Source organism: Salmo salar, chromosome ssa19 (genome assembly GCF_905237065.1).
Source record: "Salmo salar chromosome ssa19, Ssal_v3.1, whole genome shotgun sequence".
Taxonomy (NCBI): Eukaryota; Metazoa; Chordata; class Actinopteri; order Salmoniformes; family Salmonidae; genus Salmo; species Salmo salar.
The window spans coordinates 6041142-6058779 of NC_059460.1; the positions used below are offsets into that span (position 1 = coordinate 6041142).

General features: G+C 42.2%; 1 protein-coding gene across 6 annotated transcripts in view; it reads right to left on the reverse strand.

The window, feature by feature from the left end:
• Nucleotides 1–257: 257 nt before the first annotated feature.
• The window catches only part of tdrd1 (tudor domain containing 1), a 99445-nt gene continuing 82064 nt past the window's right edge, over nucleotides 258–17638 (reverse strand). For 4 of the 6 annotated variants that reach the window (XM_014157066.2, XM_014157065.2, XM_014157064.2 and 1 more), the window contains 7 exons: nucleotides 14179–14295; nucleotides 13916–14032; nucleotides 5195–5362; nucleotides 4414–4854; nucleotides 3979–4047; nucleotides 3817–3857; nucleotides 258–1186 (listed from right to left, as the gene is read on the reverse strand). In XM_014157066.2, the coding sequence (XP_014012541.2) occupies nucleotides 1124–1186; nucleotides 3817–3857; nucleotides 3979–4047; nucleotides 4414–4854; nucleotides 5195–5362; nucleotides 13916–14032; nucleotides 14179–14295 (1016 nt within the window). In that variant the 3' untranslated portion in view covers nucleotides 258–1123. The remainder of the gene's footprint in view (nucleotides 1187–3816; nucleotides 3858–3978; nucleotides 4048–4413; nucleotides 4855–5194; nucleotides 5363–13915; nucleotides 14033–14178; nucleotides 14296–17638) is intronic. The other 2 variants (XM_014157067.2, XM_014157068.2) reach the window with 2 other exon arrangements.

Sequence of the window (17638 nt, forward strand, 5' to 3'; positions counted from 1 at the left end):
CTACACAGAGAAGTAGCACAAGCTGGTAAGGGAAACCGCTGGACTTGCACAAAATGGAATATAACGTTGCGGATGAAGTTCGGAATCACATAATTGCATGTGTACAACATCTAAAGACCTACATCACCATACAGAGAGCGTGTGTTTCTAAAAGCACGTGGGTCTTTTTGGACACCCGCACACTGCACAACGAGCAATGAGGAAGTCTATCACGACTGGGGTTTCTCAAAAACAAGTAAAAATCACACAAAAAAAAGTGTCTTCACCCTTTTATAACATTCCATTAACATAAAAAATACAGATTAGGTTGAAAGAGAGCAACATTCTCCGTTAAAGGTCTTCAACTCAAAATGAACATTGATAATTTGACAAAAAGTAAGATCTACAAGGAGCAAATGAGGGCCCAAATATCTAGCGAAGTTATTTCACACACAGGAAAATAAATATTGTCGTCTTCTTACCTTAGATCAAGCACTAAAACACATTTCTAATTGGCATGTAGTCTGTGACCCGGCTGTTTGGTTATCCATCAAGAAATCCGCTCAAGTAAATGCTTTCCTTTAATGTCACAAAGCCATTCCATATCCCAAACTGAACTTTAATTAAAACAAGTAAATGAGAAACCATGCCTCTTCAACAGATGGTGGAACACTAAATGAGAAGGCACATAATCATGTAATGTTGCTGTGACTTGAGCAATGGGAACAACCTTAAAGCTTGGATCTGAATTCAGAGCTGGATTCTGGATACAGTATATTGAAAAGAAGACTATGGTACCTAACATTACTGATGCATTGACCACATGGTCACAAAACAATAACATTTCCAAGATTGCTTACTTCTGTAAAGTACAATTATGATATAGTTTATGATGAAAGTGTAAAATATGATTAGATTAGCAATTTTAAACCAAAGTTTAAAACTAAGTCCTGATCAAGAGCTGTTCCAACATATATCCATAATGTAAATACTTTTCACAGCCAAGATGCAACATTCACCCACCAAAAACCCTTGAGAGAACATCCCAACTGAACTGCAAAGCATAAATCCCTTAAACTGAATACCTACATGTATTCATGAATATTCCTAGAACATAGAGTTGTGTAGTCGTTGTGTATGGCAGTCACTTTGACCATCCACCTATTTGCTTCATGAGGAACAGAATGTGCTCTTCCAGTTGGTCAATCTGTGAAAGAGAAGGGGGTTCAAAACATGTTGGTTCTACACTTTGGTCAGAAGATGGTCCTTAACACTAGAACCGCCGGGCCTCGAGGCATACTCATCCAGGCCAATGTCACACCCTTGGCGTGTCTATTTTAACAGTCTAATAAATCAATTTAATATACACCATCACAAAGAAACTCATCATTTCGTTTAGGCAGGTCTTAAGAAACAAACTCTGTGGTATCGAAATTCTCACAACGTAAGTGTGTGAAAGACTTATTTAGGAAAAGTCAAGGACGGAGGGTGACATGACTAAAAATGGCAGCAATATTACAATTGTTAAATCACATGACGCTCAAAAGACCATGTTCAAAAGACGTTGGCGGTTCTAGTGTTAAAAGAGCATAAGGTTCAATGAATTTGAGATTTCACAGAAACAAATCAAATCAGAAACAAGGGCCAAATAAACGGATAGCCAGTGCTCAAAAATACATTTCACTGTACAGGTGCATCAAAGCTGGGACTGAGAGACAGAAACTGATTCTGTCACCACTAGCCTTAATCACTGTTCTAGCCCGGCTACCACTCGGTACGCTACCCTTCACCTTATGTACATAGTTATTGAACATTGGTCACTTTAATAATAATGTTTACATTCTGTTTTACCCACTTCATATGTATAGACTGTATTCTAGTCATGGTTCATCCAAAACAACTAGTGCTGCATACAGCTTTTCTAGTCGTGACCAAAAGTTGAGAGAATGACACAAATATAAATTTTCACAAAGTCTGCTGCCTCAGTGTCTTTAGATTTTTTTGTCAGATGTTACTATGGAATACTGAAGTATAATTACAAGCATTTCATAAGTGTCAAAGGCTTTTATTGACAATTACATGAAGTTGATGCAAAGAGTCAATATTTGCACTGTTGACCCTTCTTTTTCAAGACCTCTGCAATCCGCCCTGGCATGCTGTCAATTAACTTCTGGGCCACATCCTGACTGATGGCAGCCCATTCTTGCATAATCAATGCTTGGAGTTTGTCAGAATTTGTGGGTTTTTGTTTGTCCACCCGCCTCTTGAGGATTGACCACACGTTCTCAATGGGATTAAGGTCTGGGCCGTTTCCTGGCCATGGACCCAAAATATCTATGTTTCGTTCCCCGAGCCACTTAGTTATCACTTTTTCCTTATGGCAAGGTGCTCCATCATGCTGGAAAAGGCATTGTTCGTCACCAAACTGTTCCTGGATGGTTGGGAGAAGTTGTTCTCGGAGGATGTGTTGGTACCATTCTTTATTCATGGCTGTGTTCTTAGGCAAAATTGTGAGTGAGCCCACTCCTTTGGCTGAGAAGCAACCCCACACATGAATGGTCTCAGGATGCTTTACTGTTGGCATGACACAGGACTGATGGTAGCGCTCACCTTGTCTTCTCCGGACAAGCTTTTTTCTGGATGCCCCAAACAACTGGTAAGGGGATTCAGAGAAAATGACTTTATCCCAGTCCTCAGCAGTCCAATCCCTGTACCTTTTGAAGAATATCAGTCTGTCCCTGATGTTTTTCCTGGAGAGAAGTGGCTTCTTTGCTGCCCTTCTTGACACCAGGCCATCCTCCAAAAGTCTTTGCCTCACTGTGCGTGCAGATGCACTCACACCTGCCTGCTGCCATTCCTGAGCAAGCTCTGTACTGGTGGTGCCTCGATCCCGCAGCTGAATCAACTTTAGGAGACGGTGCTGGCGCTTGCTGGACTTTCTTGGGGGCCCTGAAGCCTTCTTCACAACAATTGAACAGCTTTCCTTGAAGTTCTTGATGATCCGATAAATGGTTGATTTAGGTGCAATCTTACTGGCAGCAATAGGAAGAGACTTGGTGGTTCCAAACTTTTTCCATTTAAGAATGGAGGCCACTGTGTTCTTGGGGACGTTCAATGCTGCAGAAATGTTTCGGTACCCTTCCCCAGATCTGTTCCACGACATAATCCTGTCTTGTAGCTCTGCGAACAATTCCTTTAACCTCATGGCTTGGTTTTTGCTTTGACATGCACTGTCAACTGTGGGACCTTCTCTCTCACCTCCACAGCCAGTAGTGCCATTCCATAGCTGGTAATTTCATGTAAGATGGTCATTTAATTTTTTTTCTCTCCATTTAAGAATAATAATATTAATAACAAAATGTGGAAAAAGTCAAGGTCTCTGACATTACTCGTTCTGATATTTCCTCATTTCTTATTTTTGGGGGAGACTATGTGTGTGTTTATTTTATTGCTAGGTATTACTGCACCGATGGTTCTAGAAACACACTCATTTCAAATGTACCTGCAAATTTGTATACACGACCAATAAACTTCGATTTGATTGAACAAAATAAATCTAATTCTGGAGTCCTATTTTGAGAGTAAAATATAGCAACAATAGCCTAAAATGAATAACTGGTTTAGGTTACATATCAAAATATCTGAAATCTTTCTTGGATATGTCAGATTAAACAATGTATTTATTGACTTGAATCATACCATCTCATTAGCACTGTGAATTACTTTATACGTTTTTTTTCTACTGCGTGACAAAGCAACAATTACTGTGTGACCAAATCATGGGCTGGTGCCACCACCAGAATATGTTAGTAGCAATAGTGGAAAAATGTGTTTCACCTTTTGCACCAAGTCCCGGCAGCAGCATGGAGAGGCATAATCTGGAGAACAAATACTGGAGTCAGTGCTTATCCAACTTGGAAACCAACAGCTGGGTAAAATGTGCCAATAATGTGTCAAAGTGATCAAGTAAGCAGTATCTGATGAGTCATTTGGACATACCATTCACGCTCTTTGAGCAAGTTAGGCTCTGTGGTTCCTTGGGTTCGGTATTCTTCGGTGCAGCATAATCTGAAAGTACATAAGATTTATATATACAGCTCATCTAAAAGGTTATGTGTAATATTTAATTAGAAGATACTACAAACACAATGAGCAAGATGCAAAAAACAAAACAAATGGTTACATTGCCACAGTGCGGTGACCCTGGAGCAGTGTAGGGGTTAAGTGCCTTGCTGAAGGGCACAACAGCAGGAAATGGCATCTATGATACCTAGAAATACCACCAGATTTTCCTGTCACACATGGGATTCGAACTGGAAACCGTCCAGTTGCAGGCCTGCCTTTCTAACCTCTAGGCTACCTGCCACACACTACAATATCCCTTTGATACTGTCTATTAGTACCACAAGAACACGGATGTCTGAACTGACACACCAGTCACTGGAGCTGTGGCCGGCGTGACTGGAGCTGTGGCCGGCGTGACTGGAGCTGTGGCCGGCGTGACTGGAGCTGTGGCCGGCGTGACTGGAGCTGTGGCCGGCGTGACTGGAGCTGTGGCCGGCGTGACTGGAGCTGTGGCCGGCGTGACTGGAGCTGTGGCCGGCGTGACTGGAGCTGTGGCGATGATGGGGGTCTTGGTCTGGCCTGGCTCCTGTCTGGGGGTGGAGGTCTTGGCGCTACCGGTTTGTGTGCTCTGCAGCCCCTCTAGGATCATAGTGTTGAGGTGGCCCCCGCCTCGCTCTATTTGCAGGGTGACTGACAGCAGGTTGGAGTTGCCATCGAAGTCCTGGACAGAGGCCAGCACTCCGTCACTCAGCAGGGCACTGAAGAGCTCCAGGACCTCCACGGGCCACACTGACGGGAAGTGCTCCTTACCTACAGCAGGGCCAAACAGACAGACAACATGACACAGACTGACAGGTATCATCTCAGAGCACTTCTTAAATACAGGGATGAAGACTCAGAAACAAGACGGATCAGTCACACAGGCAGTTGACAGGAAGACACATATCATAGATCATATCCCTTTTTATGTACAGAAAATGAGTGCCACAGAAACTAGACAGACCAGTCACACAGACATACAACAGACACAGATCACATCTCAAAGTTCTCCTACAGGCCCAGACAGACAATGGGACAAGATCACAGCTACAGGGCTAGGCGTTAACTTCAGACTGTGCAGTTGACTTCTGCCATGTGTGGCCCCTCTTACCTGTGAGGGCACAGCGGGCAATCTGGAAAGGGAGCTCCAGGAACTCTGTGGGAATGGGCAGAATGCTGGCGAAGGGGAGCTTCTCGGAGTTGCCGTAGTCTGCATAGATAACACTGGCCTCAGTCGCTGTGGTCTCCAGGAACACGGCTCTGTACCAATTCTTATCACCTGAGGGGTAAAACAACAATAGCTTTCCTCATCTAGAGGAATATGGTCTACATGTACAGCGCTAAAAGGCCACTGAGATTTTGTGTACAAAAATGAGGGATTGAGCCATCCGTTGACAGGTGATGGACAACAGAGATGACTGTCCATAAAAAAACTCAATATGTTTGCCTTTGTACCGTATGCAGCTCATCCAAAAATAGTTGACTTGAAATTAACTTTTGAAGGACAAAAAGAGAATGATTTCATCCATGTTCATGTGGCTATAGTCAAAAGGAATGTGTAGTCCACATTTCATACAATCAGGTCAGTACTTCACACACGCTAGCATCCCCTATATCAGATGTAATATTCAGAAGATTCTGATTATTAGGGATTTTCACATAATCTGAGAATTCAGTAGCTTCTCAGTGCGTCACATAATGAAACAATGGCATTTCAGCTATTAAAGACTATTGGAACACACTTTTGTTGAGAGTTTTTAAGACTATTCACACTTTACCTTGAGTACTTTGACTTTAACATTAGCATTCAATCCCAACCCAGTAGTTACCTGCGCAGCGGAATGCACTCTGCACTCACACATTGTGTCATTACTTCACTATCAGACATGAAATTACCAGCTTTGGCCTGGAATGGCCACTGGCTGTGGAGGCGAGAGAAAGAGGGACAAAGAGAGAACAGACTCTGGTCTTTGATAGATCACCTGGTCTGTCCAATTTAGGAACACCTACCTGTAAGGTGCGTGTACGTTTTGGCCAATTAATATTTCCTATAAGACGACAAGATTAAAAAAAAAACGAGTGAAGTGTAGTTCCTCGTTTATTTAATTTGAATCTGAAAACAAAACAGTATGCTTTTTTGCTTTCATTGTCTAAAGGAAATATTGGATAATGATAAACAGAATAACGAATTTATTATTCAAAATGTTACGTTTTCAATGATCAGTTCTGGTTAAACCCATGCTCCGTAAGTTGTGGCCTTGTGGGTCAGGTGACCAGTCCAAAATGGCCTAGGTCAGTGAGACAGCCACTTCCACAACTTTTACAATCTTTTGCACAAATCAACATGTATCCTACATTTACAGTGCATTTGGAAAATATCCTGACCCCTTGGCCTTCTCCACATTTTATGTTACAGCCTTACTCTAAAATGGATTTAATTAAAACATTTTCCTCAATCTACACACAATACCAAATAATGACAAACAAAACAGGTTCAGAACTTTTTGCAAATGTATTACAAATAAAAAAACAGAAATACCTTATTTAAATAAGTATTCAGACTCTTTGCTATGAGACTTGAAATTGATCATTCTTGAGATGTTTTTACAACTTGACTGGAGTCCACCTGTGGTAAATTCAATTGATTGGACATGATTTGGAAAGGCACACACCTGTCTATATAAGGTCCTACAGTGCATGTCAGAGCAAAAACCAAGCCATGAGGTAGAAGGAATTGCCCGTAAAGCTCCGAGACAGGATTGTGTCGAGGTACAGATCTGGGGACGGGTACCAAAACATATCTGCAGCATTTAAGGTCCCCAAGAACATAGTGGCCTCCATCTTTCTTAAATGGAAAAGGTTTGGAACCATTAAGACTCTTCCTAGAGCTGGCCGCCTGGCCAAACTGAGCAATCGGGGGGGGCATGGTCAGGGAGGTGACCAAGAACCTGATGGTCAATCTGACAGAGCTCTAGTGTTCCTCTGTGGAGATGGGAGAAACTTCCAGAAGGACAATCTCCGCAGCACTCCACCAAATCAGGCCTGTATGGTAGAGTGGCCAGGCAGAAGCCACTCCTTAGTAAAAGGCACATGACAGCCTGCATGGAGTTTGCCAAAAGGCACCTAAAGACTCTTACACCATTAAAAAAGAGATTCTCTGGTATGATGAAACCAAGATTGAACTCTTTGGCCTGAATGCCAAGCATCACGTCTGGAAGAAACCTGTCACCATCCCTAATGTGAAGCATGGTGGTGGCAGCATCATGCTGTGGGGATGTTATTCAGCAGCAGGAACTGGGAGACTAGTCAGGATCGAGGCAAAGATGAACGGAGCAAAGTACAGAGATCCTTGATGAAAAGCTGCTCCAGAACGCTCAGGACCTCAGACTAGGGCAAAGGTTCACCTTCTAACAGGACAACGACCCTAAGCACACAGCCAAGACAACGCAGGAGTGGCTTGGGGACAAGTCTCTGAATGTCCTTGAGTGGCTCAGCCAGAGCACAGACTTGAACCCAATCTAACATCTCTGGAGAGACCTGAAAATAGCTATGCAGCAACGCTTCCCATTCAACCTGACAGAGCTTGAGAAGAACTGCAGAGAAGAATGGGAGAAACTCCCCAAATACAGGTGTGCCAAGCTTGTAGCGTCATACCCAAGAAGACTTAAGGCTTTAATCACTGCCAAATGTGCTTCAACAAAGTAATGAGTCTGAATACTTATGTAAATGTGATAATTCAGTTTAGTATTTTTAACACATTTTCAAAAATGTTTAAAACAAACGTATTTATCATAGTCATTATAGGCTATTGTGTGTAGATTGATCAGGGGGAAAAAACGATTTAATCCATTTTAGAATAAGGCTGTAACATAACAAAACGTGGAAAAAGTCTTAACACTTTCGAAAGGCCTATTGCATTTTGCACACATCCAGCCTATACTGTCCATTGCTTGGCCTTTTCATGTTTTTTTATTTTATTGCTATGCTGTGAAATTAATCTTATCTAAATCAACATGAGCCCATTAAACCGGCTCACAGGAAGACACTTTCGGAACAATTGCCCGACATCGCAATTCAGCGTGAAGAACTTGTGCTGACCGTGTCACTCCAGGCCTGGGTTGATACCAGTTTTGCATGGTGCAGGCCTGCGGGGCGAGAGACTGACAAGAGTAGAGCTTTGATCCTTAACCCGTCGGACCCTAACAATATACAGTGCCTTCAAAGTATTCACACCCATTGACTATTTCCACATTTTGTTGTGTTACAGCCTGAATTTAAAATGGATTAAATGGGGATCTTGTGTCAATGGCCTACACACAATACCCCATAATGTCAAAGTGGAATTAGGTTTTAAGACATTTTTACAAATTCATAAAAAATTAATCTGAAATGTCTTAAGTACTCAACCCCTTCGTTATGGCAAGCCTAAATAAGTTATTTGTCATAGAAACTGCAGAATGATCTTTCTGATACCATACTGAACAAAAATATGAAAACGCAACAAGCAACAATTTCAAAAATGTTACTGTGTTAGTTCATATGAGGTAATCAGTCAATTGAAATTAATTAGGCCCCATCTATGGATTTCACATGACTGGGAATACATAGATGCATCTTTTGGTCACAGATACCTTAAAGAAAATGGGCAATCTGTTCACAACGTTGACATCAGCAAACAGCTCGCCCACACAACACTATACACGTGGTCTGCGGTTGTAAGGCCGGCTGGATGTACTGCTAAATTCTCTAAAACGACGTTGGAGGTGGCTTATAGTAGAGAAATTAATATGAAATTCTCTGGCAACAGCCCTGGTGGACATTCCTGTAGTCAGTTTGCCAATTGCATGCTCCCTCAACACTTGAGACATCTGTGGCATGGTGCTGTGTTACAAAACTGCACATTTCAGAGTGTCCTTTTATTGTCGCCAGCACAAGGTGCACCTGTATAATGATCATGCTGTTTAATCAGCTTCTTGATATGCCACACCTGTCAGGTGGATGGATTATCTTGGCAAAGGAGAAATGCTCACTAACAGGGATGTAAACAAATGTGTACACAACATTTAAGCGAAATAAGCTTTTTGTGTGTAAGGAACATTTCTGGGATCTTTTATTTCAGCTCATGCGAACAAGAGTGATGCACCGATATGAAGTTTTTCGCCGATACCAATATTTTCCTTGCAAAAAAAAAATAAAACGATACCGATATATACAATTTTAGCGGCCTTTTAAGCTTTCTAGTAGTTAAATAGTTAACATAGACGGATGCAGCGGTCTAAGGCATTCATCTCAGGGCAAAAGGTGTATCAGTCCCTGGTTTGAATCCAGGCTGAATCACATCTGGCCTTGATTTGGAGTCCCATAGGGCGGTGCACAATTGGCCCAGCGTCGTCCGGGTTTGCCGTCATTGTAAATAAGAATTTGTTCTTAACAGACTTGCCTAGTTAAATAAAGGTTACACACACACAAAAAAGTTATTTCGTTGGCATTTACATATGTCCCCATTACCACTAAAACAATCAAAACCTATTTCTTGCAGTGCTGTTTCGTTGTTCATTTGTTCAGTCGTTTCATTCTCAAGTTGGATTTCTATCTAACGCCGTTTGGGTCTTTGTCAAAAAAGATACACATCAAATTACACTATTTGTGTGTCAAATAAGCTTGTTGACCAATCAGGACCTGAATATGACTGCACGTCACATAAACGCGTTCATATATTTACGTAGTTATTACACATTGATTACACTATCACTCGTATTTCATATATCACAACGATTGATCGATACGTATGCTATGATGCTAATCAAGATGTCTCACGCACCTACAGTGCTGGTCATTAAAAAAAAGGCTAGCTAGCTCATGGATGCAAAAAAGATCTTCCCCAAAAACGTAGCAAAACGACAATCTGTTTCAGTAGCTATAGATAGCTAGCTAACTATATAGCTAGGTGTCATCTAAAATTCCCCTAATTTATAAGACAGTTATTAGTTGATTAATGGTGGTCGGACCCAGGCTAGCCACAATAGCGGACTTCGCGGTTAGCATTCAAAATAAAAGTATGGCATAATTCTACTATGTATTTATTTGCGTCATTGTCAATGACATACTTTCATTTTGAAGGTAAACCGCAAATTCCACTATTGTGCCTAATCCTTATTGTGGCTAGCTTCACAACACATTACCCCGGTCCGGTCGAGCCTCACTAGCCAGATGAAGCTAGCTGGCTGCTTATAACGTTAGCTTTGGGCAACAGGGTTAAGTAGATGGCTAGCTATTTATTTTCATGAATTGAAGTTCAATTTCAATAGGCGAACAACAAGTGACAACCTTGCTAATACTTACTCACAAGGATTCCTAAATCATTGCTAAGAATAATGAAAATGACTGCAGTTTCTACTGGTCATTGTTTTCAGGCTGGTTGTATTGGTGCTAGCTAGGTACCAAGTTAAAGCTAGCTACCCCAGAAGTTGCGGTCCAACAAATGATGCCTTATTACAAACGCGGTATTGTAAACACATCGTTCGTGGCCGGTGTTTGCACAGCTTTGACAGTGCTACTGTATCTTTTTTGACACGCAAAGGCCCAATCGGCATTCCATAGTATGTATGTCGTGAAGCTAATAGCAGTTACGCTATTACTGTGCAACTCCGGTAAGGCAACATCTGAAAAATAGTGCACTTGGTAGTGTGTAATGGTGCTCGACCAGTCGGCGAAAGCCAACATCACCAACGACAGAGAACGGTTGATTGTTGAGGGCAATGAATTCCATTATCTTGGCTTTAATGGATTTCGTCTTTGCATTGTCTCGCTGAAATTGTCTTACTCTTACAAATGATTGCTCGACTTGTCGACTGCTCGATCCACACAACAGACATTGTGGGCTAGGTTAAGAATGCTGTGTTGCGCAACATTTTACGTGGCGTCATTATGTCATGTACCTACATTAAATAGGTATGCAAGGTAGCTTTGACATCGGTTTTTAAAAATCAGCGTTAAACTAGACAAAAGCTGATACCGATGTTGGCATTTTTAGCTAATATCGGCCGATTCTCGATATGTTCACGATATATCGTGCATCCCTACTTTACATGTTGTGTTTATATACAGAACAAAAAATATAAACGCAACATGTAAAGTGATGGTTCCATGACCAGAAATGACCCTTTCAGCAAGACAAAAACCTTAAACATAAGGCCAAACATACACAAGAATTGCTGACCAAGACAAGCTTGAATGTTCTTAAGTGGCCAAGTAACAGTTTTGACTTAAAAACAGCTTTGCACACTCTTGGCTATCTCCCAACCAGCTTCATGAGGTAGTCACCTGAAATGCATTGTTGAAAGTTAATTTGTTAATTTCTTTCCTTCTTAATGCGTTTGAGCCAGTTGTGTGTGACAAGGTAGGGTTGGTATACAGAAAATATCCCTATTTGGTAAAAGACAAAGTCCATATTATGGCAAGGAACAGCTCAGTTGTGTGGCTCAGTTGGTAGAGCATGGTGTTTGCAATGCCAGGGTTGTGGGTTCGATTCCCACGGGGGACCAGTACGGAAGAAAAAATAAGTGTATGAAATGTATGCATTCACTACTGTAAGTCGCTCTGGATAAGAGCGTCTGCTAAATGACTAAAATGTAAATGTAAACAAGCAAAGCGAAATGACAGTCCATCATTACTTTAAGACATGAAGGTCAGTCAATACGGAACATTTCAATAACTTTGTACGTTTCTTCAAGTGCAGTCACAAAAAAACATTATGCAATATGATGAAACAGGCTCTCTTGAGATAGAAGTTGTTTTTCAGTCTCTCGGTCCCCACTTTGATGCACCTGTACTGACCTCACCTTCTGAATGGTAGCGGGGTGAACAGGCAGTGGCTCGGGTGGTTGTTGTGCTTGATCTTTTTGGCCTTCCTGTGACATCGGGTGCTGTAGGTGTCCTGGAGGGCAGGTAGTTTGCCCCCGGTGATGCGTTGTGCAGACCTCACTACCTTCTGGAGAGCCTTACGGTTGTGGGCGGAGCAGTTGCCGTACCAGGCGGTGATACAGCCCGACAGGATGCTCTCGATTGTGCATCTGTAAAAGTTTTAGTGTTTTTGGTGACAAGCCAAATTTCTTCAGCCTCCTGAGGTTGAAGAGGCGCTGCTGCGCCTTCTTTACCACGTTGTTTGTGTGGGTGGACCATTTCAGTTTGTCCGTGACGTGTACGCCGAGGAGCTTTCCACCTTCACTACTGTCCCATCGATGTGGATAGGGGGGTGCTCCCTCTGCTGTTTCCTGAAATCCACGATCATCTTGAGTGTAAAGTTAATTTCCTGACACCACACTACGAGGGCCCTCAAGTCCTCCCTGTAGGCCGTCTCGTTGTTGTTGGTAATCAAGCCTACGACTGTAGTGTTGTCTGCAAACTTGATGATTGAGTTGGAGGCGTGCATGGCCACGCAGTCATGGGTGAACAGGGAGTACAGGAGAGGGCTGAGAACGCACCCTTGTGGGGCCCCAGTGTTGAGGATCAGCGGGGTGGAGATGTTGTTTCCTACCCTCACCACCTGGGGGCATCCCGTCAGAAAGTCCAGGACCCAGGGTCTCGAGATTAATGATGAGTTGAGGGTACTATGGTGTTCAATGCTGAGCTGTAGTCGATGAACAGCATTCTTACATAGGTATTCCTCTTGTCCAGATGGGTGAGGGCAGTGTGCAGTGTGATTGCATTGTCTGTGGACCTATTGGGGTGGTAAGCAAATTGGAGGGGGTCTAGGGTGTCAGGTAGGGTGGAGGTGATATGATCCTTGACTAGTCTCTCAAAAGCACTTCATGATGACGGAAGTGAGTGCTACGGGGCGATAGTCGTTTAGCTCAGTTACCTTAGCTTTCTTGGGAACAGGAACAATGGTGGCCATCTTGAAGCATATGGGAACAGCAGAATGGGATCAGAATTGATTGAAGATGTCCGTAAACACACCAGCCAGCTGGTCTGCGCATGCTCTGAGGACGCAGCTAGGGATGCCGTCTGGGCCGGCAGCCTTGCGAGGGTTAACACGTTTTAATGTTTTACTCACATTGGCTGCGGTGAAGGAGAGCCTACAGGTTTTGGTAGCGGGCCGTGTCGGTGGCATTGTATTGTCCTCAAAGCGAGCAAAGAAGTTGTTTAGTTCGTCAAGGAGCAAAACATCGGGGTTGGTTTTCTTTTTGTGGTCTTATGATTTGTTTTGTGTTGTTATCCAGATTGAAGGTTATAACACACCAGTTTGTGAAGTGCTGATATTGAATATTACATTTTTATCTTGAGGTGATCGACACTGCTGTGTCCAATCCATTTTTGGGGGTTTCCTACCTCGTGCTTTGACACCTTTGTCAGAGCAATCCTCCATTTAGTCCACCACCCTAGTTCCTCATGTAAGCATATTGCTAATGTTGGCATTCAATTGGTTTCAAAACATCCCAAAAGAGCTGTGTAATCCATCAGTAGAACTCTGTGTACCATAATTCAAGTATTTGGAACAGAACTTAAATTCACTGTCTTTCCAGAAAGAGATTTAGCCATATTGAAACGTTAGGTCAAATCTGATCATAAAGTGAACGTTCACTTTACGATTAGATTTCACCTAACGTTTAAAAAAAATTAGTGCCATTGAGTTAATGAGGTTATTTTATAGTGCCCTTGAAATGGGAAATATCTGATTGTTGTTGAAGCACTGCATGTGTATGCATTGTGTGAGGCACTGAATGGGTGTGTATTTTAGCAGTGAGAGTGCACGTGTGTGTGTGCAAAGTCCTGTCCACAAGGTGATGAAAGTGTGTGTGCGCGCGTGTGAGGGGGAATGACGACTCCTCACCCGAAAACTGGGCACAGCATGCAGCTCCTGGCATGGGTTTGCACTGACTAGGCAAGGCCTTGGTGGTGCAGTACACAGCCAAGTCCATCATCACACTCTGCAGTCTCTCCACATACACTAGACCACACAAACACAAATTAATGTTCATACCGTATACACAGATAATTTGTGGGTGAGTCTGGTGTAATTGTACACCTGTAAAAATTGACATGGATTTCTGTAGACACAAAGAACGAGAGACAGGAGAGAAAGAGAGTCCTCACCATGGCTGGGGTTGAAAAGGTAGAATAGACTGGGGCTGACAACGGCTGCTATGCAAGGCTGGAAGGTCTCATTGCGAGGCAGCTCCACCGTCCTCCAGTCCAGAGGGAATTTGTCTGCTGAGGTAGATATATCGTTCGTCTGATTAGCACTACTAGCGTTAGCATTGATTGACTAATGGTTTCCTTGACTGATGTCCTTGAAAATACAATTATTTCCATAGCTCACAAGTCACCCCTCCACCCCACACATATGCATTAGGGCTGACCCCAATTAGTCGACTGGTCGATTGTTGGTCAACCAGAAACAAAAATATATATGTCAACTAATCCATCGCGGAGGCCTAGACTAAAATCCAATTTATGCTTGATCCAAAATTGTGGCCGAAGGCTCCATATGTGACAATTGCAGAGCCTCGAGAGACACGCACAGGACAAATCGAGCGCCGTACCGCATCGCAAATTCGCTTCCCAAATTTTGTAACAATGCGTAGGGCTCTGTGTAACTCCGCATTGACATGATTGGTTGACGGAAGGTGAGGGTGGTACATCCTGTAGAAAACAAACTTCCTTCATTGCCAACAGCTCTACACTGTTCCACGAAGCTCAAGAAATATGAATGCTCCGACTTCCGCTGAGGCCGTATCACCGTAAATGCTGCATGGACAACGCAGACGTCGGCTTAACCATGCGCCCAGATGCACAATGTAATTCTCTCTCTCCAGAATGCGCTCTTCCGACAATGTGCATATGTGGGAACGCCATCAAGATTGTTGGAAAAGCATTCCAGGTGAAGCTGGTTGAGAGAATGCCAAGAGTGTGCAAAACTGTCACGAGGCAAAGGGTGGCTACTTTGAAGAATCTCAAATGTAAAATATATTTTGATTTGTTTTAACACGATTCCATATGTGTTATTTCATAGTTTTGATGTCTTCACTATTATTCTACAATGTAGAAAACAGTAAAAATAAAAACCCTTGAATGAGTATGTGTTCTAAATCTTTTGACCGATAGTGTATTTAAAAAATCTTTCCAGCGCTCTCCCTTTCAATAACCACTCAGCATGAAAAGGGAAAGATATCATGTGCTGATCAAGAGGAAATGACATAAAATAGGCCAACCTGATTACTTCTTATCAGTGCTTGACTTGGACTGAAATAGGTTCCGGTACTCATTTTGGGTGCTGGTACTGTTTATATTTAGGTGCAGGAGCGCCACAATATTTTTGAGCTAATATTCTAAGAGGAACAGGAGCTCAAGCATTATAAAGCTCCGGTGAGCTCCTGCCCAAGTCAAGCATGGCTTCTTATCCCTTGCACAAATAGCCTACAACTGTGTCTGTCTCGAGCTCACCGGCACTGGAAACTGCTCGGCCAGAATATTTTACACAATGTTGCAAGTTCGCCAGCACAAGCTTCTGGCCGTACCCAAGTTAATAGTTGATACAAGGTTTCAAGTTTGTTACAGACAGGCCCCATGTGTAGCCAATGTGATTTATAGGATAAAAAAAAATAAACAATTAGGCTATATGTAGGCTATTGCATAGTTGGCAATGGAAGTTACTTTTTAGGTTTGTACAATTTTTATTTAGATTGGAATAGAAGTTTGATTATCCACATGACAATGATTGAGATATGAAGACGTTATTATAAATGAAATGAAAATGTGCCTATGAAAACCAGAACTGGCACGCAGATCAGTAGATATGATAAGATAAATTGGCATTCCACTTGAGAAAAGTTGCAGACTCCTCGTGTAGCCTATTACCGGCAACTTAATGAAAGTAATGGCGGAATCTGCGAAAGCCAGCAGGAGCGGGAGAATAGTTGGATCAGGTAAAAAAATAAAAAATATTCTGGTTATCTAGATCTCTGGCGCCCTCGAGACATTGGTCTTATTTCATCAAACCATAAATTCAATGCATATAGTTGATTTTATTAAAACACATAGGGTGTGTCTATATGGAAAAATACACATTTAAAAATGTTAACCAATCGATTGGTCAAGGACAGCCCTAATGTGCACAGACATTAAAATTAGGAAGTCACCCGGAAATGTATGTTAAATTCCAGAATCAATTAAATGTCCCGCTGAATTATGGCATTTTACTGTCCTGTACCGTCAACCTGATGGGAGAAGGCCAAAGCTCTGGTTGAGTGGTTGGTTGGGCTGGAGATTATTTAACAGGCTTTGCGCTGGATAGGACATTTATTTAGGAGTGATATTTTAAGGGATGGGACAGGGTGTCAGATTATTTTTCATGCAGTTTGTAATCCTGTGGGACTGACAATGTTGTACTACTGACTTGCCTAGTTAAATAAAGGTCAAATAAAAAATAAACATTTAGCTGTGATGACTGAGGAAAGAGCTTCAATCACAAAGGGAACCAAACTGTGGTGACTGTGTGAATATTTTTTTTAAGAATAACCTAACCAGGCATAGACCAATTCAGACAGGAATGAAACAATTTAGCAGTTGTGACTGTGGGTAAAGCTTTAGACATAAACACACTAAACAATCATATACTGATTCTAGTGCTGAGCGATTAGTGCTTTTTGGAGGTGGGTTCGATTACGATCAATACATTTTTTTAAACACAATTTGCGATATATTTTTAAACATGAAATGCATTATGAAATAACAACATTGAATCATTTAAGCTTTTTAATGGAAATTCTAAAAGCCCAAAATAGTGAATGTTCAATTGCCAAAACATTGAAAATATTCCATTGTCTCTGTCAGGTCCACATTGGGTAGACATAAATAGAAAATTACTTTGTAATAATAAAATATTGCAGTTGTGTATATTACTTGGTTTTTATTTGATGATAAGATATTTTTTCCTCCTCAATCTACACACAATACCCCATAATGACAAAGCAAAAACATGTTTTTAGAATATTTTGCAAATGTAATAAATATATAAAAAATGAATTATTACATTTACAGAAGTATTCAGACTCATTACTCAGCACTTTGTTGAAACACCTTTGTGAATGACACTACAAGCTTGGCACACCTGTATTTGGGGAGTTTCTCCCATTCTTCTCTGCAGATCCTCTCAAGCTCTGTCAGGTTGTATGGGGAGCGTTGCTGCACAGCTATTTTCAGGTCTCTTCAGAGACTTTCGATCAGGTTCAAGTCCGGGCTCTGGCTGGGCCACTCAAGGACATTCAGAGACTTGTCACAAAGCCACTTCTGTGTTGTCGTGGCTGTGTGCTTAGGGTCGTTGTCCTGTTGGAATGTGAACCTCGTCCCAGTCAGATCCTGAGCGCTCTGGAGCAGCTTTTCATCAAGGATCTCTATACTTTGCTTCATTTCCCTCGATCCCGACTAGTCTCCCAGTCCCTGCCGCTGAAAAACATCCCCACAGCATGATGTTGCCACCACCATGCTTCACTGTAGGGATGGTCCCAGGTTTCCTCCAGACGTGACACTTGGCATTCAGGCCAAAGAGTTAAAT